We start from the raw sequence: 15410 nt of genomic DNA on the forward strand, positions 1-15410 counted from the left end.
TTCCTTTTTTTTTTTTAAGATCACACAGTGTATCAAGACCTGGCAATGCAACTGGACAAAGGAATAAAAAACCACAGCTGAAGAGTCTTGAGGAATGTGCTCAGGCATCCCCACTGATGCAGAGCAGCTCCTGAGACAGCAGAGCCTGGAGAAGGCTGTCAGGGATTTGTAATGGGATTTACGCTCTTAAACAGTACAAATCCACACTGAAGTGCACATTTTAATGACAAGAGCTGGTAGCTGCCCTCCTGTCACAGACAGCAGCACAGCCATGCTGCTCCTGGCATACCTGCAGCAACCAGGGCATGGAAGGAGGGTGCAGGAAACCTCGACACAGGCAGAAGGAAATAACTCATGTCCTCAAAGACTCAAAGAAGGTTAGTGAAATAAAAGGCATTTTAGATGCTTTTATGTTTGAATATATTTAAAAAATAACTCTGGGGATTTTTCCTCCCTTTTGTTTTGTAGCATTACAAAGTCTCAAAGTGCTAAACCACGTGTTATTTATTCAGCACATTAGAATGACCTCCTACAGACCTGTGCTGAGGGAAGTGGCATCTCTGCTGCTTAGTGGCAGTGGCAGTGCTGTTCTGCCTTACCCTATCAGGTTTCCACAGCAGAGCAAGCTGTGGCTTGGCTGAGGCAGGAATGCAGTCAAGGGCACTTTGGCTCTGCTGGGCAATGACACATCTGTTACCCACTTCTCCTTTCACTCCACACTACCTGCCAGGTTGCTACATGTGGTTCTTCCTCTGTACCCCCAAAAGAGCAATTCTTGCACCACATCAACAAACAATGAATTTATCATACACGATCATTCTTACCATGGGCAGTATTACCTTTTTGTACAGCAGCAGTCCCAGTTGGACTAGGTGTGTGCTGGTTCATTAAAGCACAGATATTTCAAAGGAAAAGTCAACATGAAAAAGTACCCTTGAAATTGTGTATCCATCAGGAAGGCAGCCTGTAAGACATCCCTACATTACTGCACTAAGCTCCTGACCTACTATCTGACTCGCACTACCAGATGAAGGGTACCTTTACAAATGGCAAAGAATGAACCATTTCTTTCCTATCAGTCAGAAAATACAGTGAGACATTTCCTCAGACCACACTGCTATGAAATAAAACCTGTTCAGTTGAAACATATATTAGTGTGCTAATGGACAGGCCCATGAGTGCCCAGCTACCACTCTAAGAAGCCCAGTTATTTTCAGCTGGGTGGGCAGTGGTTTTCTGGATCATCATTTACTGGCAAATCAATGGATGATCCAAACCCCTTCCACTCTGAGTGAGTATGATGAAGGGTCCTTGGTGCCTTGTGCCACATAAGCCAAGCAAGGGGCACAAGCTCCTCTTTAGAGGATGCAGTCTCAAGCTACATCAGGGAAGGTATAGGTTGAATATTGGGAAGAAATGTTTCACTGAAAGAATAACAAAGTACTGGAATGCTCTTCCCAGAGAGGTGGTAGAATCACCATCTCTGGATGTGTTTAAAAAAAGACTGGACATGGCACTTGGTGCTATAGTCTAGTTGAGGTGTTAGGGGTTGATGACCTTAGAGGTCTCTTCCAACCTCATTACTCTGTGATTCTGTGGGGCACAGTGTGAGCACACACCCCGTGGTACCTGTGAGGTTGGCGGGCTCCTGCGAGGGGCTGAGCTGGAGCCAGCGCGGTGCCGCAGGATCCCCGCCCGCCCCCGCGGCCGGCCCCGCCTCGGGCTCATCCTCAGCCGCCTGCCAGGCCACCAGGGCGATGTCCACGTCAGCTGCACAGCCCAGGGACGTGTCACTGCTCACGCTCTCACCTGCAAACAGCACGGTGCTGCTCACACCTGCAGCAGCAGGGCGCTCCAGAGAAGCGTCCCGGCTGGCTGCACCAAAATCACAGCAGATTTCAGGTGCTGCCCTTGGCAAAAGGGGCACTCACTTTTCTCCCTCTCTCTGTAATACCCGTGAGATTGCTGCAAGTCTGCTTTCAGATCCAACTCAGCTGTACTGCTGCTCCTCTGCATTAGCACCTGCAGGGAAAGAATCCATCTCAGCTTATAGGGCTCTGAGCACTACACCACACTCCAGCAAATTTCACACACACACAGTCATTAGAAATTAACCACAACCCGGTCAAGACATCCTCATGAATATTCAGAGTACCCAAGTGTTTGTCAGTGTCCTTCAGGCTTTCCATTTCATTCTTTATCCTCCCTTTCACAACTTCAGTTTTCACATCAACAAGCAAGATTTTTTACCTATGTTTTTCAAACACATCTAAATTTGTTAAGGTATAAAAAAAATCTTTCAGCCTTCATATTTCACAGAGATGATCAAGCTAAGTCATTTAGTGTTTCAACTGTTCAGTCAAAAGTTGCCATTAAAAATGTATGAAGTTTGCCTGTGCTGATGTCAACTCACACTAACATCTGCCATGCACGGCTGGTGATAGGAGCTGTGCTGAACAGAAGCATTTTCATCAGTGCTTTAAACCATCAAACATTTATTCCAGTGTACTGTAGCTCTGTAATAGCCATGAATTATTTATCTTTTAACAGTTACAAACTTCTTGTTGATATTTCAAAAAAAGACCAAAGCCTTGTGTAAGACTAGAGCAGAGATGCAACTGCAGAAGCAGCTGATGAGATCAGGAGGCACAGACTGATCACAGCCAGCAGGACAATAACCTGCTACAGGGCTCACTTCCTGATGTCACACCAGAAAAGGGATTAATCACTTTTCACACTTTCACCTCCTAGAGTTTCTGAATGCTAAAAGGCTTCTGATTAGAAAGAAAATACTGCTAGGATCTTCACAGACATTTCTTTTGGGTTTGCCTTACTTGCTCAGCTTCGTGCTCCTTTACATATCCCTTATTTTCCTGAACTGATTTGGAGTCTGAAGTTGAATTTCCAGCCTTTTTACCTAGAAGGTTCAGAAAGGAAACAAGAACTATAAACATTTGCAGGACCAAAACACACAAGAGGTCTCATGTAAATTTCAGCTATGTTTACACGTCTCATATTTATAGTTAAGGGCCACACAACACTTAAATGGGATACAAGAAGCTTTGAAAAATCCTTCAGAAGCATAACATACTTACAAGAGAGGAAGTGAACTCCAACTGCAGCTTGAATACACAAAATTCAGATGCAAGTCAGGTGAAAAGTCAAAGAGTTACATACAAAGTGCACACACATTCCAGGTTTCATTTTCCCTGCTTTACAAAAGGTCACATCCTGCACTGACAGTCTCTAACTTCTTTAAAAAAGTTCTTTCAACAACTTGCCAACTATGCAGCAACTAAGAAAGTGAGCTAAAAACGTATTTTAGAGGAGAGCTGGAAACTAAATTAATTAAGAGCAGCATTTGTGAGGCTGAACTAGTCTCAAATCTTTTCCTTGAAAAACACAGTATTGCCGCACTTTATTAGCATTACCTTGGAAAAAATCAGATGGAATCTGATCTGCAATATCTGAAGTGCTGCTGCTTCGAGTTAGCTGCTGCTCTTGGTCTGCAAAAAGGCCTGCAGCTTCTGTTCCTTCTGAATTTTCCAGCTGCTGAGATTCTTCAACTTCTGTTGATTTAATTACAACACAAAATATTTTCAGGAGCTCATATGTACATCTGTGAACTCCTCACCTAAGCTCTATGAAAAAGCAACCCTTGCAAATATTTTAAAAATTCCCAAGATAAAATTTACAAATTATAACTTCAGTTCTCTAAAATATCCTTAGAAAACTGTAAAGTTTAGAGATGCATGATCAGGATAAAAGGTCTACAAAAGGAGAGAAGTGATTTTGGGAGTTAAAGAGGAGCAGGTCCCATGAACAAAGCTGGGTTTTCAGTGCTGGAGACCCCAACTGGGCCCTGTTCATTCTTGAGACAGAAAGAGGAGAGGCAACAGAACTCCCTTGAATGTGGGGAGAGGCTGGCTGTGCTCCCTGAGTGCCTCCAGAAACAGAGGAAGGGAGGAGGAATAAAGAAAGGCAAAAACTTAGAGTAAAAAAAGCTCTGAGGTACAAATAACTTGGGTTTAGCTTGTGAGGACAAATCCAACCAGGCAACTTTTGGTTTGGCTGTAACTGCAAATGAGAAACAAAAGGAGGAGAGAGAGGCATGAAAATTTCCAAGAGAAAATAAACTGACATGCTGGGGAAGGAGCAGTGGGAACTCTTGAGATTGCAGAGCAACACAACACTTTGAGAAGTTCATTTCCCTTAGCATTTGGGAAAAAAAAAAGAAGCTAATAATACTCCAGTGTTTCCACCCTGCAGTGTACAAGTTTTAATACTGCTTTACTACTTAATAAACAATGTAGGTATTTCAGAAAGTTATCTCAGGAGGCACGTGCACAAAAATGAACATTTCTGGTATTGACTGACTTCAGCGGACTTTCAATGTCTTACAGAAGGCAATAAAATAAAACATTCAATGCAATTCACCAACTGGAACAATTTCAGCATTCCCACCACAATAACTTGAGATGAAAACACACCAAAGATGTTTCACTGAGCAGGAATCCCCACAGGGCCATAAAGCACCATGGAGAGAACTCTCTCTAGCTACTGCAGGTAATGAGTCTGAGCAGGATTCAGGAGTCACAAATCCCTCCCAGGAAGCAAAACATGGGAATTTTTACTTTAGTTACTAGGCAGCATAGATCTAATTGCAATTGATGGCAGTCTTTAATATCAACATGAACAAAAATTGCTTTGCTTGCAGTGCTGCAAACATTCTGAGAAGAACCAACCAGACAGAAAGGGAACAGACAGAGAGCAGTTTAAAAATATAAAGAACACTGATATCAAAGATGACTTTAAAGTACAGTACCTGACAGTCTGTGAGAGCAAGAAGTGTAAGAGATACCAGGGAAGAGAGAGCTCACAGTGTGAAGCAGAAGAGGTACACTTTTAGTGGCTGGCAAAGCCTCATAAAGATGGACACAGTTGCTGATAGACTGGCTTCGCTTAGCTTACAGGAAAAAATAGAGCAATAATTACATCAGGAACACAGTGAAATATTGCAGTTCTGAGTGTCACAACACAATAAAACCCAGAGTTTTGGGATAAAGCTTTTTAGCAGTAAGCCCAGGGGCTTCTCCCCTGAGATGTAAGTTAATATTGTACTACACTCTCCCACACTGAAAGGGTAATAATCAGGATTTCTGACCCACAGCAAGTGTGGAAGTGCCTTTCATTTGAACACACACAAACAAGAAATGTTGTGGATCAACACATCCAGGTTCTCCCTACTGCTCTGGCAAGATGTCAAAGGGGAAAATGCTGCAGTGGTAGAGAGAACCCTTCACTGGAGCACAAACATGGACTCACTGAGTTTAGAAATAAAACTCAGACTGAACTGACTTTACTGCCAAAGCACTCTGTGATCCAGGCTGGAGGCCGTGGCTCGGCCAGGAAGCCACAAACCACCCCGAGTGCTCTCCCTCCTTCCAGCTCTCCTGGTAAGGAGCTGGGGAGGGAGCTGTGCAGCCCAGCAGCTCCTGCTCAAAGCAGGGGGCTTCCACAGGAGTCTGCCCCAGCAAACCAGCACATGGAAACACGCTGACATGGCATAAAGAAAGGCCAGGTTCAGGCTGCTGAAATGCTTGAACAGACTGAGATCTGTTCCATGTCTGGGGTCTCAGTCATTACCCCAACATTCCCCAGTCTCCCTCCTGCTTTCCTCTTTGCAGAAGTAAACATGAGAGGAAATCCTCATCATGCCAAGAAAGAGAGCACATAAAACAACTATCAAAGGATAATATTATTTATTAAATACCTGGTTTACCTTGTGCTCCCAGAAAACAGTTGCATCAATATCTGCTATCTGCCTGTCAGTAATAAATGCTCTCTTAGGAACTGATAAAAATAGCCAGTACCTCTAGAAAAACCCCTAAAGTGAACAAGTTTAACTCACACTTCAATGTCCTGTAACTAAAAGCTTACACAGAGAATTTCCCAAAATACTTTGTGATTCACACTGGCCAAGACATCACGGACGTGCAACCTCTCTTCTGGGGCAGTAAATTATTGAGTTGCTTTTGGCAGCAGCCACCCCTCAGAGGGAGATGTAAAACCTGAGTGTGCCCGAGTGCCTGGGTACCAAAGCACCCAGCTGAGGTCTAACCTGTGGCTCTCTGACGGACAATGTTTCTTGCTTTCTCCACTCCTGGGGCCCCAGAGGTTGTGGCACTTCTGAATCTCATTGGCTCCACAACTTCAGGGTGACTTTTCCAGCTTAAGGAAAAAGATCTTCCTACTACAGCTGTCTTCTGAGGCTCTAAAACACCACCTTAGGATAAAGAACACAGAATTTTTGGGCACTGGATGCTTCGGTATGTATTTTTGCTGAAGTATGAATTTTTGCTGAAGTATGAATGGACTCAGACATGACAAATATTAATACTTTACAGAACACAGGTTAACTTTTACTATTAATCAAAACCAACTGGCAGTTCAAACTATGTGCATTAATCTCAAGGTGGCATGCAAATGCAGCTAAAATACTGTCAATTAGAAACTTTACTAAAAACACACAGAAAGGAATTTTTACAGAGTTGCCAGTGCCAGCCAACAGCACAAGAAATCACATTTAATCTCTGCCATCCAAAAAACCCTAACTGTAGATGCAGACCCCAGCCTCTCCCCAGCTACCTGCCCTCCCCAGTGAAGGATGACAACACACAAATCCCAAGTGCTTCACATTTGATTAAACAGGTTCTTACACCAGATTAGGTAGGGTTTAACATTATATTAATTTTTAAGATTAAGCTTCAATATTTAACTGGTTTGATACTAAAAAGCACCGAAGCACAAAGACGAACCTTTGCCTCTCTGCTTTTTTTCCTTCTGCTCACTGAGCTTGTCCAGGGGCAGGTTTGTCATCTCCACACCATACACAGTCCTGGCCAGCACGGCTGTCAGGGAGTCCATGATGTTGGCCCACTCGTTGATGAGCTCCTCCCAGTCCGTCAGGGAGGACAGGACACTGAGCAGCTCATCCCACAGCTCCCGGGAGATGTAAACGCTCAGGTTGGCTCTGATCCAAGCCACAATGAGGGTCTGAGGGGAGAGACACCAGTGGCAGCTCAGGCAGGGCTGACAAGATGAGTTCAGCGCACCAAGCCCATCCCACAACTCCAACCTGCACATCAGCAAGGGCTCTTAGTGCTGCACATCAGTTGTGCCTCAGCATTTTCCCTCAAAAAACACTCCCAGAAATAATGGGGAAAGTTACTGATGAAGGAAATTAAATAAAAAAAAAATCAGACTAAATGTTGTCTGGCAAACTGAAATAAGACACTCTGTAATAACAGCAGAATGAATGACTGTCCTACACCCACAGAACCACAGAGCCCTGGGGCAGCACTACACACCCAGATACACTATCCAGGCTGGAAGTATAGTAGGAAGCATAAATGTCTCTTTCACTCAGTGTGACTCAGTTTTGACTTGCCAGCTGGACTTTTAGGAAAACAGTTATTTGATTCTTACACTTTAGAGACACTCGCTTAAAATATCCCATCTGTGCTACCACATTTTGTAAAAGTGCCCTGAAGAACAGAGCAAACCCAACTCTCCCTCCATTAGTAAGTTTAAAAAATAATTACTTGCAAAACATGAGAAACCCCTTTTTCACAGTAATACAAGTAGGCTTAATGTACTCAACTAAAACTGGGCAGTGTGACAGAGCAAACCAACCAGCCCCACTCACTCACTCGGAACAGCAGCCCCGCCATGCTCTGAGCAAACGTGTCCTTTGTCTGGTTCTCCTTTGGCTTCTGCATCACAGCTTCTGTTATTCTGAGGAGTATCTGCAGCATCTGCTCCCTGATTCCAAAACAAAATATTGTGTTCCATTAGTTGTACCTGCTCCTGCAGCAAAGCCTTATTTTTGAGAATGCAGTCACACTTCAGACTTCACAGATCATTCGTAAAATAGCTTGTTTGGTTGTGGGCGGTAACAACTTTTTCTCTTAAATGACAGTGTGTTAACCTTACCATGTCTTTCTGTTCATGGACAGCTCCATTATCATGCGCCTGAAGATGCTGAGAACAGCTTTGCAGGCATCCACCTGCTCCTTCAGCAGCAAAGGGACCTCAGTGCATGGCTCCAGCAGGAAAACGTTCGCTGAGTTTGTCAGGAATACCTGGCATTGACAGTCCATTTGCACAGTGTTAGGAATGAAAACAGGCAAGACTACAACAAAACACCTGTGTTCCTTTAGTTAAACCTTTTCCTTTCCTTAGAGGAAGCTTCATGTTTTACCCATCACTTTACTTTTCTGTTATTCCAGCCATCACACACCCACCAAGGCTCAGTATGTGGTTTGTGGGTGTCTCCTCTGCTTGGGCAGGCAAGAGGACATTCCTCTAGCAATTCATTTCCTGCCATCATATGCTTAAACAGCCACCAGTATTTTCAATAAATCAAGCTCAGAAAAAGTAAATGCATGGTTCTGATTAATTCCTAGTACTCACAGGAGGAAAAAAATTACCCTTTTGTGTTAAAACACAGATATCTGGCCCTAAGACATGGTCACGCGGTTTAATATACACGTTTCAGAGTGACACATGAAATCCAAATTGTGTCTTATAGAACCAATCAAGCCCTGGTAGTTCTTTTCCTCCATCTCAGAGATGGTAAAGGAATTTGCAGTGCAAGTTCTGTGGCCAGGCAGGTCACAGCCCCCCGTGTTCCCCTCCCACCCAGCTCACCTGCAGTGCAGCCTGAGCTCCAGCCTTCACGTCCCTGTCCTCATCCTCCAGCACGCAGCCCCGGCTGACGGCGCTGGTGAAGGAGTAGGTCCTGCCCCAGCTGGAGGAGCGCTTGTGCCCGCAGGGCTCCGAGGAGAGCTGCCAAACACAGCCTGGTTAGGGGCAGGGCACAAAGGAACACACCACAACCCAAACAAAACCATCCCTGAGGTCAGCAGCAAAAGCAGGGGAACTGGCATGGCATGCACTCATTTCCACAGGGAATTCCTGGCTGTTTTTTCTTCATTTCCGCACGTGGAATTTGAAGGCTCATAAAAGTTTTAGAAGGTATGTTACCTAAAATATTTTTCACCACTTTTCATAGTCACTGATTGTAGTAACAAGTGAATTTAAGTGTGGCAAAACTATAAATACAAAACAAAATAAAAACCCTGTAATTCTCACTGTTTTATAAATCAAACTTCTTACTCAGTACTAGAAAACTTCCCTTTTAACAGTGTCATGTGTCAGTTACTGATGGTTCAAAACAGGATATTAAAAGATGATGCACAGGAACTTTATCTACAGGTAAATTTTCTAGATTAAGGCATCCAGTTACAATATACAGAAATTAATACATATTGTCAAGTTTGTCACCACCAAAATGAAATAGCTCTCCATGCCTTAGGCCACCAGACAGTAAATTTTAGCACTGCAAAACCCATCAGTGTTTCTTCCATTAAGTTCCTGCTGTCATATTCACAAATGCAGGGAATAACCACAAATGATGTTTCTCAAACCAGCGGCAACTGTCTCAGCACTCTAAGTGCTACTCAGTAAGTATTTCAACTCTGAGTCCTTAACTGAAAGCATTTTTTAACTTCTATTTTCCCCTACACTTTAAAATGTTACTCCTCTACGTAGTGAGGTGAAAAGCCCCATATTGCAGCAGACAAAGTAAGGAACAGGGATACCATACATGTTTACCGTCTGTTTGCACTGAGGAGTCTTCCAAGGGAGCAACAGCGTCCTGGCTGTCCTCCTTCTTGTCTGGCTCCTCCATGAACACAGGTTTCTCCTGCAGTATCCACTTCTGGTACACTTTTACCACCTTCCGCGTTGCGGAGATATCAGAAGGCGGCAACAAAAAAGCCTGAAAAGGAAAGTTCACAGATTTCACTCCACACAGGACACAAATGTGGTGCATACAGGCACACACACCACCACCCACACTGCCATTTTAAGCAGCAAGCTTCAGTTCCCACAAAAATTCCATAATCTGGTCGTTAAACTAGAGCTAGGAAGGAGCCCGACCTCAAAGGCTGCTGTTGTGACCAGCGTGGTATTTGCTGGTGAGTGAGGAATTGATGAATCTGACTCCATGTTCTTAGAAGGCTAATTTATTATGATATTATATGATATTATATATTATATGATATATTATAGAGTGCTGTACTAAAACTATACTAAAGAATAGAGAAAGGATACAGACAGAAGGCTACAAAGAATGACAATGAAAACTCATGACTGCTTCCAGAGTCCTGACAAAGCTGGATGGTGATTAGTCATGAAGTTAAAACAATTCACATGAAGCCAATCAAACAATGACCAGTTGGTAAACAATCTCCAGACCGTATTGCAAAGCAGCAAAACACAGGAGAAGCAATGAGATAATTATTGTTTTCATTTCTCTCTAAGAAATGAAAGAAAGAATCCCAGGAGAAGAATCCTGGGCAAAGAGGATTTTTCAGAAAACTTGTCAGTGACAGACCAGCAAGTTTTGTGACAGACCAAGTTTGCCCAGTGTGGAGAGCCTGGTTCAGACATGGCTTAAAGAAAGAGGCCATGAAGGTACCCAGCTGAGGGAAAGATAGAAGCCTGCTGTAAAGCAGCCTTTCCCAGGCTTGATTCTGTAAATAATTAAGGTTCTCAGCCACCTTTTATATAAACAATAAGATTCTCAGACCGTTCTGTCCTTGGCTGCTACTGGGAACAGATATGAAGGTTTTGAGAACTTTTCATATCATGGTGAGAACACTGATCTTGGTTTCAGTAAACTAACTTCAAGTATTGTAAACAAAAGGAAGAGCTGAAGTTTTCTCTACAGCCTATCGGGAGCTCAGATTTTGCAATATGCATGAAGTGAATTAACACTGTTATAAAAAGTGCCTAGTTGATCAATAAATTAGAGCCAGATGCTGAACCGACAAAAGTGAGTCGCTCCCTTCACTTCAACAGCCCAGCACCAGCCCCCCAGGGTGTGTCTCACACAGAAACAAGAAGCAGACCTGGCGGAACACCTCGTTGACGAAGTTGACGTATCCACGCGTGGAGAGCAGGATGCCCTGCACCATCTCGTAGACACCGCGGTGCTGCTCCTCCACGCTGCACAGGCTGCAGCTGCTGAGCCTCCTGTCTGACAGGCTGCTGCTGCCGCTGCCCGAGTGGCCGCGCTCCTGCTCGCCCGCCGGCACCGCCGCGCCCGCCTCCAGCTCCGCGCTCTTCTCCTGGCCCGCGGCGACCGTCTGCAGGCACAGCACAGCATCACAGAATTGGAAGAGATCTCCAAGATCATCGAGTCCAAGTTATGCCCTAACACCTCAACTACACTACAGCACCAAGTGCCACGTCCAGTCTTTCTTAAACACATCCAGAGATGGTGATTCTACCACCTCCCTGGGAAGAGCATCCCAGTACTTTGTTATTCTTTTAGTAAAAATTTTTTTCCTAATATCCAACCTATCCCTTCCCTGCCATAGTTTGAGACTGTGTCCTCTTGTTGTGTCAGAGACCGACCCTCAGCAGTCTACAACCTCCCTTCAGGCAGCTGTAGAGAGCAATAAGGTCACCTCTAAGCCTCCTCTTCTCCAGGCTAAACAGCCCCAGTTCTTTCAAATGTTCCTCACATGGCTTGTGTTCCAAGCCCCTCACCTGCCTTGTTGCCCTCCTCTAGACGGGCTCAAGCATCTCAACATCCTTCCCAAACTGAGGGGCCCAGAGCCGGACACAGCACTTGAGGTGTGGCCTCACCAGCACCGAGCACAGGGGCAGAATGAGCTCCCTGCTCCTGCTGGCCACACCATTCCTAATGCAGGCCAGGATGCCACTGGCCTTCTTGGCCACCAGGGCACACTGCTGGCTCATGTTCAACCAGCTGTCAACCAGCACTCTCAGGTCCCTTTCTGCCTGAACACTGTCCAGCCACACTGTACTCAGCTTGTAACACTGGAGGGGATTTTTGGGGCCAAAATGTGATTTTTGTCACTCCCTGCAGCAGCACCCACCACACTCTGGGATCCTCACGGAGAGCTCAGGATAGCCTGTCTGGCACAACACTCAAGAACAGATTTCAGTCTGCCACTCCATCCAAGAAGGAATTTCGTTTTTGCAAACTGGACACTTCCTGACGGCACACAACAACTGAATTCTCCACGCCATGCTAAGAGAATAAAGGAAGGCACAGTGGAGAGGAATCCCCAAGTCCCTTTACCTTGGGGAAAAGATGGATTATAGCACTACACATTATAAAGCCCAACACCTTTTTGCCACATTTTGCTCTGGCACTGCCTGTGTCTTGCAACCTCTCAAACTATAGGAATTTGCTCTCTGTTGATGGAGTGACAAAATTATCTTTTATCTTCTCAAAAAGGAAAGGAGCTCAGAAGTTTCTCTCTTCAATTAAGTGAAAAAGATACTTCATAAGACTTTGGAGACTTCACTTCAAACTTAAGGATAGCTAATTAGACAGAAGCTAAAAAGTCCTGCTTGGGCAATTTACTAGAAAAAGAAGAAAAATAAATTAATCACTTTTGTGAGGTGTTTTACCAAGAGCAAGAACCTCTTGCAATTGGCTCAGTTTTTCTCTGTTATTTTGCTTTTTATTAAACCTTTTTGTTTCCAATAGTACCACAGAAGCCATCCTGCTGATTTTATGCCTCCAAAGGTAGCTGAACTATCCTGGGTGAGTAATAGATCTCCAAGAGCTTATGAAACCTGGCTCAAGAAGGCTAGTATTACTTAAAACTGTGTTGCTTCTCTATTGAGCTCACAGCTGATGCTCCCCTATGATTCAAGACCAAATGCAAGCTGAGATTGATTCTAAATTCTTGACAGAAGCTGGAGAGTCTCTCAAAAACATGGATTTATAAAATTCATTGTTAGGCATCTAATGCCAGAGGAGTCTCAACCATGAGTTTATAAATGAAATATTTCTCTAATATCTCATTGTAAACAGCTGCTATAACTGAGAGGAAAACAAAGCAGCCTTTGATGTCACTGGGAAATGGTCCATGGAACCACCAAGTATGACAGTTTACAGAGTAAATTCCAAAAGTCTAAATATAATACTGCTGAAGCTGGTGATGAAACAAGTTATGAAGGAAAAAACTTCTAGTGAATTACTGAAGGGTTTTACTTGGAGATTCCCTCCTCCACCAAAGAAAAAGAAAATCAAATAAACAGCTACATCATTAATTCACTATGGGGCAGCATTTCTTTGTGCTTCAGCTGTGAGTGCAGTGAGATCACCTGCAAGGTTAGCACACATGCAAGAAGAGAGCTCAACTTTAAAGCCCACCTGAATAATTTTAGGGAGCATTTCTCCTCCATTTTTTGTATTCTGAACAGCAGTTAAATACTTCTTTTCAAGGAAGAAGGTAACGAGCCACTTGATGAAAACCACCCGAGCTGCCATGTAGGGGATTTTGGTGCAGTAGACACTCTCATTGTTCCGTGTTGCAGTGACGTACACCGGCCTTGGCCTGATATCAGGGATGTCTGAGGGAGGGACAAAAAGGAAGAAAGAAACAAAGTGGAATCTTAGTAATTGCTTCCTAAATGTACTGAACATATCACCAAAAAAGTAACAGATGCTATGAGTGACTGCTTTTATTTTATTAATGCCGTATTCTATTCTAACTTTATCACTGCTCAAGAGAACATAACAGCACAGCTCCTTCCTGAGGTTATCACTTGCATCACTCAAAACAAAGGAAAGCAAAAGAGAAGGGCTGCAAAAAGAAGGGCAAAAGCTGAAACAAAGAACCAGCCCTGCTACAATGTAAGTTAGTTTTACACAAAACCAGGGAGAAAAAGCTCCTCATCCCACAGAGCTGTAGCGATACACCAGCTGGGAACAGAGATGCTGCTGAGAGCAGTAATTAACTTTTTCTTCTTCAAAGGCAAAACCCACTACTTACCCAGCACAGGCTTGTAGAGGTTGGTTAGCTTTGTAAAAGATGGGAACAAGTGAGGAAGATAGTATTTTCTGAACAAAGTAAAGAGAAACTTAAACCCAGTGTCTTGGTTCTCCTTGTTCTTCCACTCCAAGCTGGCAGCCTTTGTCAGAAAGTTAAACAAACAAAAAGTTTTAAGTTAATGTGTTATACTGACAATTGTTTCCCCCTGAACACAAAAAAACCCAAGCAACTACACTTTAACAAGAAAAGAAAAAGCAGCACAGCTCCAAAACTACCTTTACAAACTGCAGTAAGAACAGAAAGTAGGAACAGAGCATCGCCCCAAAGCCAGCAAGCTCGCTGGAAGCCAGTGGATTTGAGCTGTTCTAACTAGAGGAGGAGAGCAACTGTCCTGTTTTGCTCCCAATAAATTTGCTTCTTACATTTTGACAAAGTCGCTTTGAGCTCTGCTTTTATCATTAATATTTTCTTTGTCAGAATAAACACAAATAAACAAACACTGGAACCACTATGCAATGGGATTTGTAGAGTAAGCAGGTTTGTTTAGACCCCACACAGGTAACAAGAGCACAAAAAGAAGAGTGACATTTTTGTCTTTAACTGAAGTGTTGTGAGACTCTGATATGTAAAACAAAGGGTGCTGTGGAGGAAGCTGATAATTTCATACAGCCACTTTTTAAAATAAAGCATTTATTCAAGATGACAAAACCCTTTCCAAATATTATTTTGGTCTTGCCTTTTCATACTAAAAAGTGTATCTCAAAGTATTTAATTATAATTTATCTCTTTTTAATAACAAGGCTCTTTAATGTTCATTGTCTGCACAGCTTCCACTTTATTTCAAAATGTTGCTTAATTTGTACTTTTAAAATATATACATTATCTTCATTTATTTCCTGTACAGATTCATCTGATCTACTTCTAATTAAATTTTATGTACATGTTACTTGCATCCTTTTAAAAACATCACAGAAGCCATCTCTCTTTATCTCTTCCTCCAGTGGTCCTTTACATTCCTTTTCATCTAAGTATGTGTCCAAAGAGAACAAACTGAATCTTTACCCCACATCAATTTTCTAAATGCAACCACGAGCACATAAAACAGTCAGTTATTCTGCAAGTTTGGATAACATTCATTAACTCTTATCACAGAAGTGTGACAAACTGCTTATTTTCACCAAAAATGGCACGAGGAAATACCTTTGGGATGTTTTTCCACTTAAGAGTAAAAAATGTGCTGGGGAAGGGCAAACCCAGCTCTGCACAGATGTAGTGTAGGCTTAATTTCTACCACAAATACATCCTCCAAATATGAACATTTTTAAACATCCATCCTCCTCACCTGAATTACCATATATTTTAGCAGGAGCTGGAGAAAATAGCAGGTCTGGTCTTCTGCAATTTTCTCTCCAGAGACAGCTGGCAAAAGCGGCGTTATTTCTTCTGGAAATATCTTGGCTAAAATCAAATATTTTAAGCATAAAAATACTGAAATAATATTTTAAGCATTAAAATACTGAA

General features: G+C 43.1%; 1 protein-coding gene across 2 annotated transcripts in view; it reads right to left on the minus strand.

Annotated features, from left to right (window-relative positions):
* RALGAPA2 (Ral GTPase activating protein catalytic subunit alpha 2) overlaps nucleotides 1-15410 on the minus strand; it is a 95958-nt gene that overhangs the window by 61431 nt on the left and 19117 nt on the right. Inside the window, exons 7-21 of one of the 2 annotated variants that reach the window (XM_064709622.1) lie at nucleotides 15232-15347; nucleotides 13890-14028; nucleotides 13268-13467; nucleotides 10980-11216; nucleotides 9671-9844; nucleotides 8713-8850; nucleotides 7996-8144; nucleotides 7713-7824; nucleotides 6819-7056; nucleotides 6122-6286; nucleotides 4826-4966; nucleotides 3432-3569; nucleotides 2835-2917; nucleotides 1932-2022; nucleotides 1630-1809 (exon numbers count right to left, since the gene is read on the minus strand). In XM_064709622.1, the coding sequence (XP_064565692.1) occupies nucleotides 1630-1809; nucleotides 1932-2022; nucleotides 2835-2917; nucleotides 3432-3569; nucleotides 4826-4966; nucleotides 6122-6286; nucleotides 6819-7056; nucleotides 7713-7824; nucleotides 7996-8144; nucleotides 8713-8850; nucleotides 9671-9844; nucleotides 10980-11216; nucleotides 13268-13467; nucleotides 13890-14028; nucleotides 15232-15347 (2301 nt within the window). The remainder of the gene's footprint in view (nucleotides 1-1629; nucleotides 1810-1931; nucleotides 2023-2834; nucleotides 2918-3431; nucleotides 3570-4825; nucleotides 4967-6121; nucleotides 6287-6818; nucleotides 7057-7712; nucleotides 7825-7995; nucleotides 8145-8712; nucleotides 8851-9670; nucleotides 9845-10979; nucleotides 11217-13267; nucleotides 13468-13889; nucleotides 14029-15231; nucleotides 15348-15410) is intronic. The other variant, XM_064709623.1, reaches the window with a different exon arrangement.

The sequence above is a fragment of the Zonotrichia leucophrys genome, chromosome 3 (genome assembly GCF_028769735.1).
Source record: "Zonotrichia leucophrys gambelii isolate GWCS_2022_RI chromosome 3, RI_Zleu_2.0, whole genome shotgun sequence".
NCBI classification, from domain to species: Eukaryota; Metazoa; Chordata; class Aves; order Passeriformes; family Passerellidae; genus Zonotrichia; species Zonotrichia leucophrys.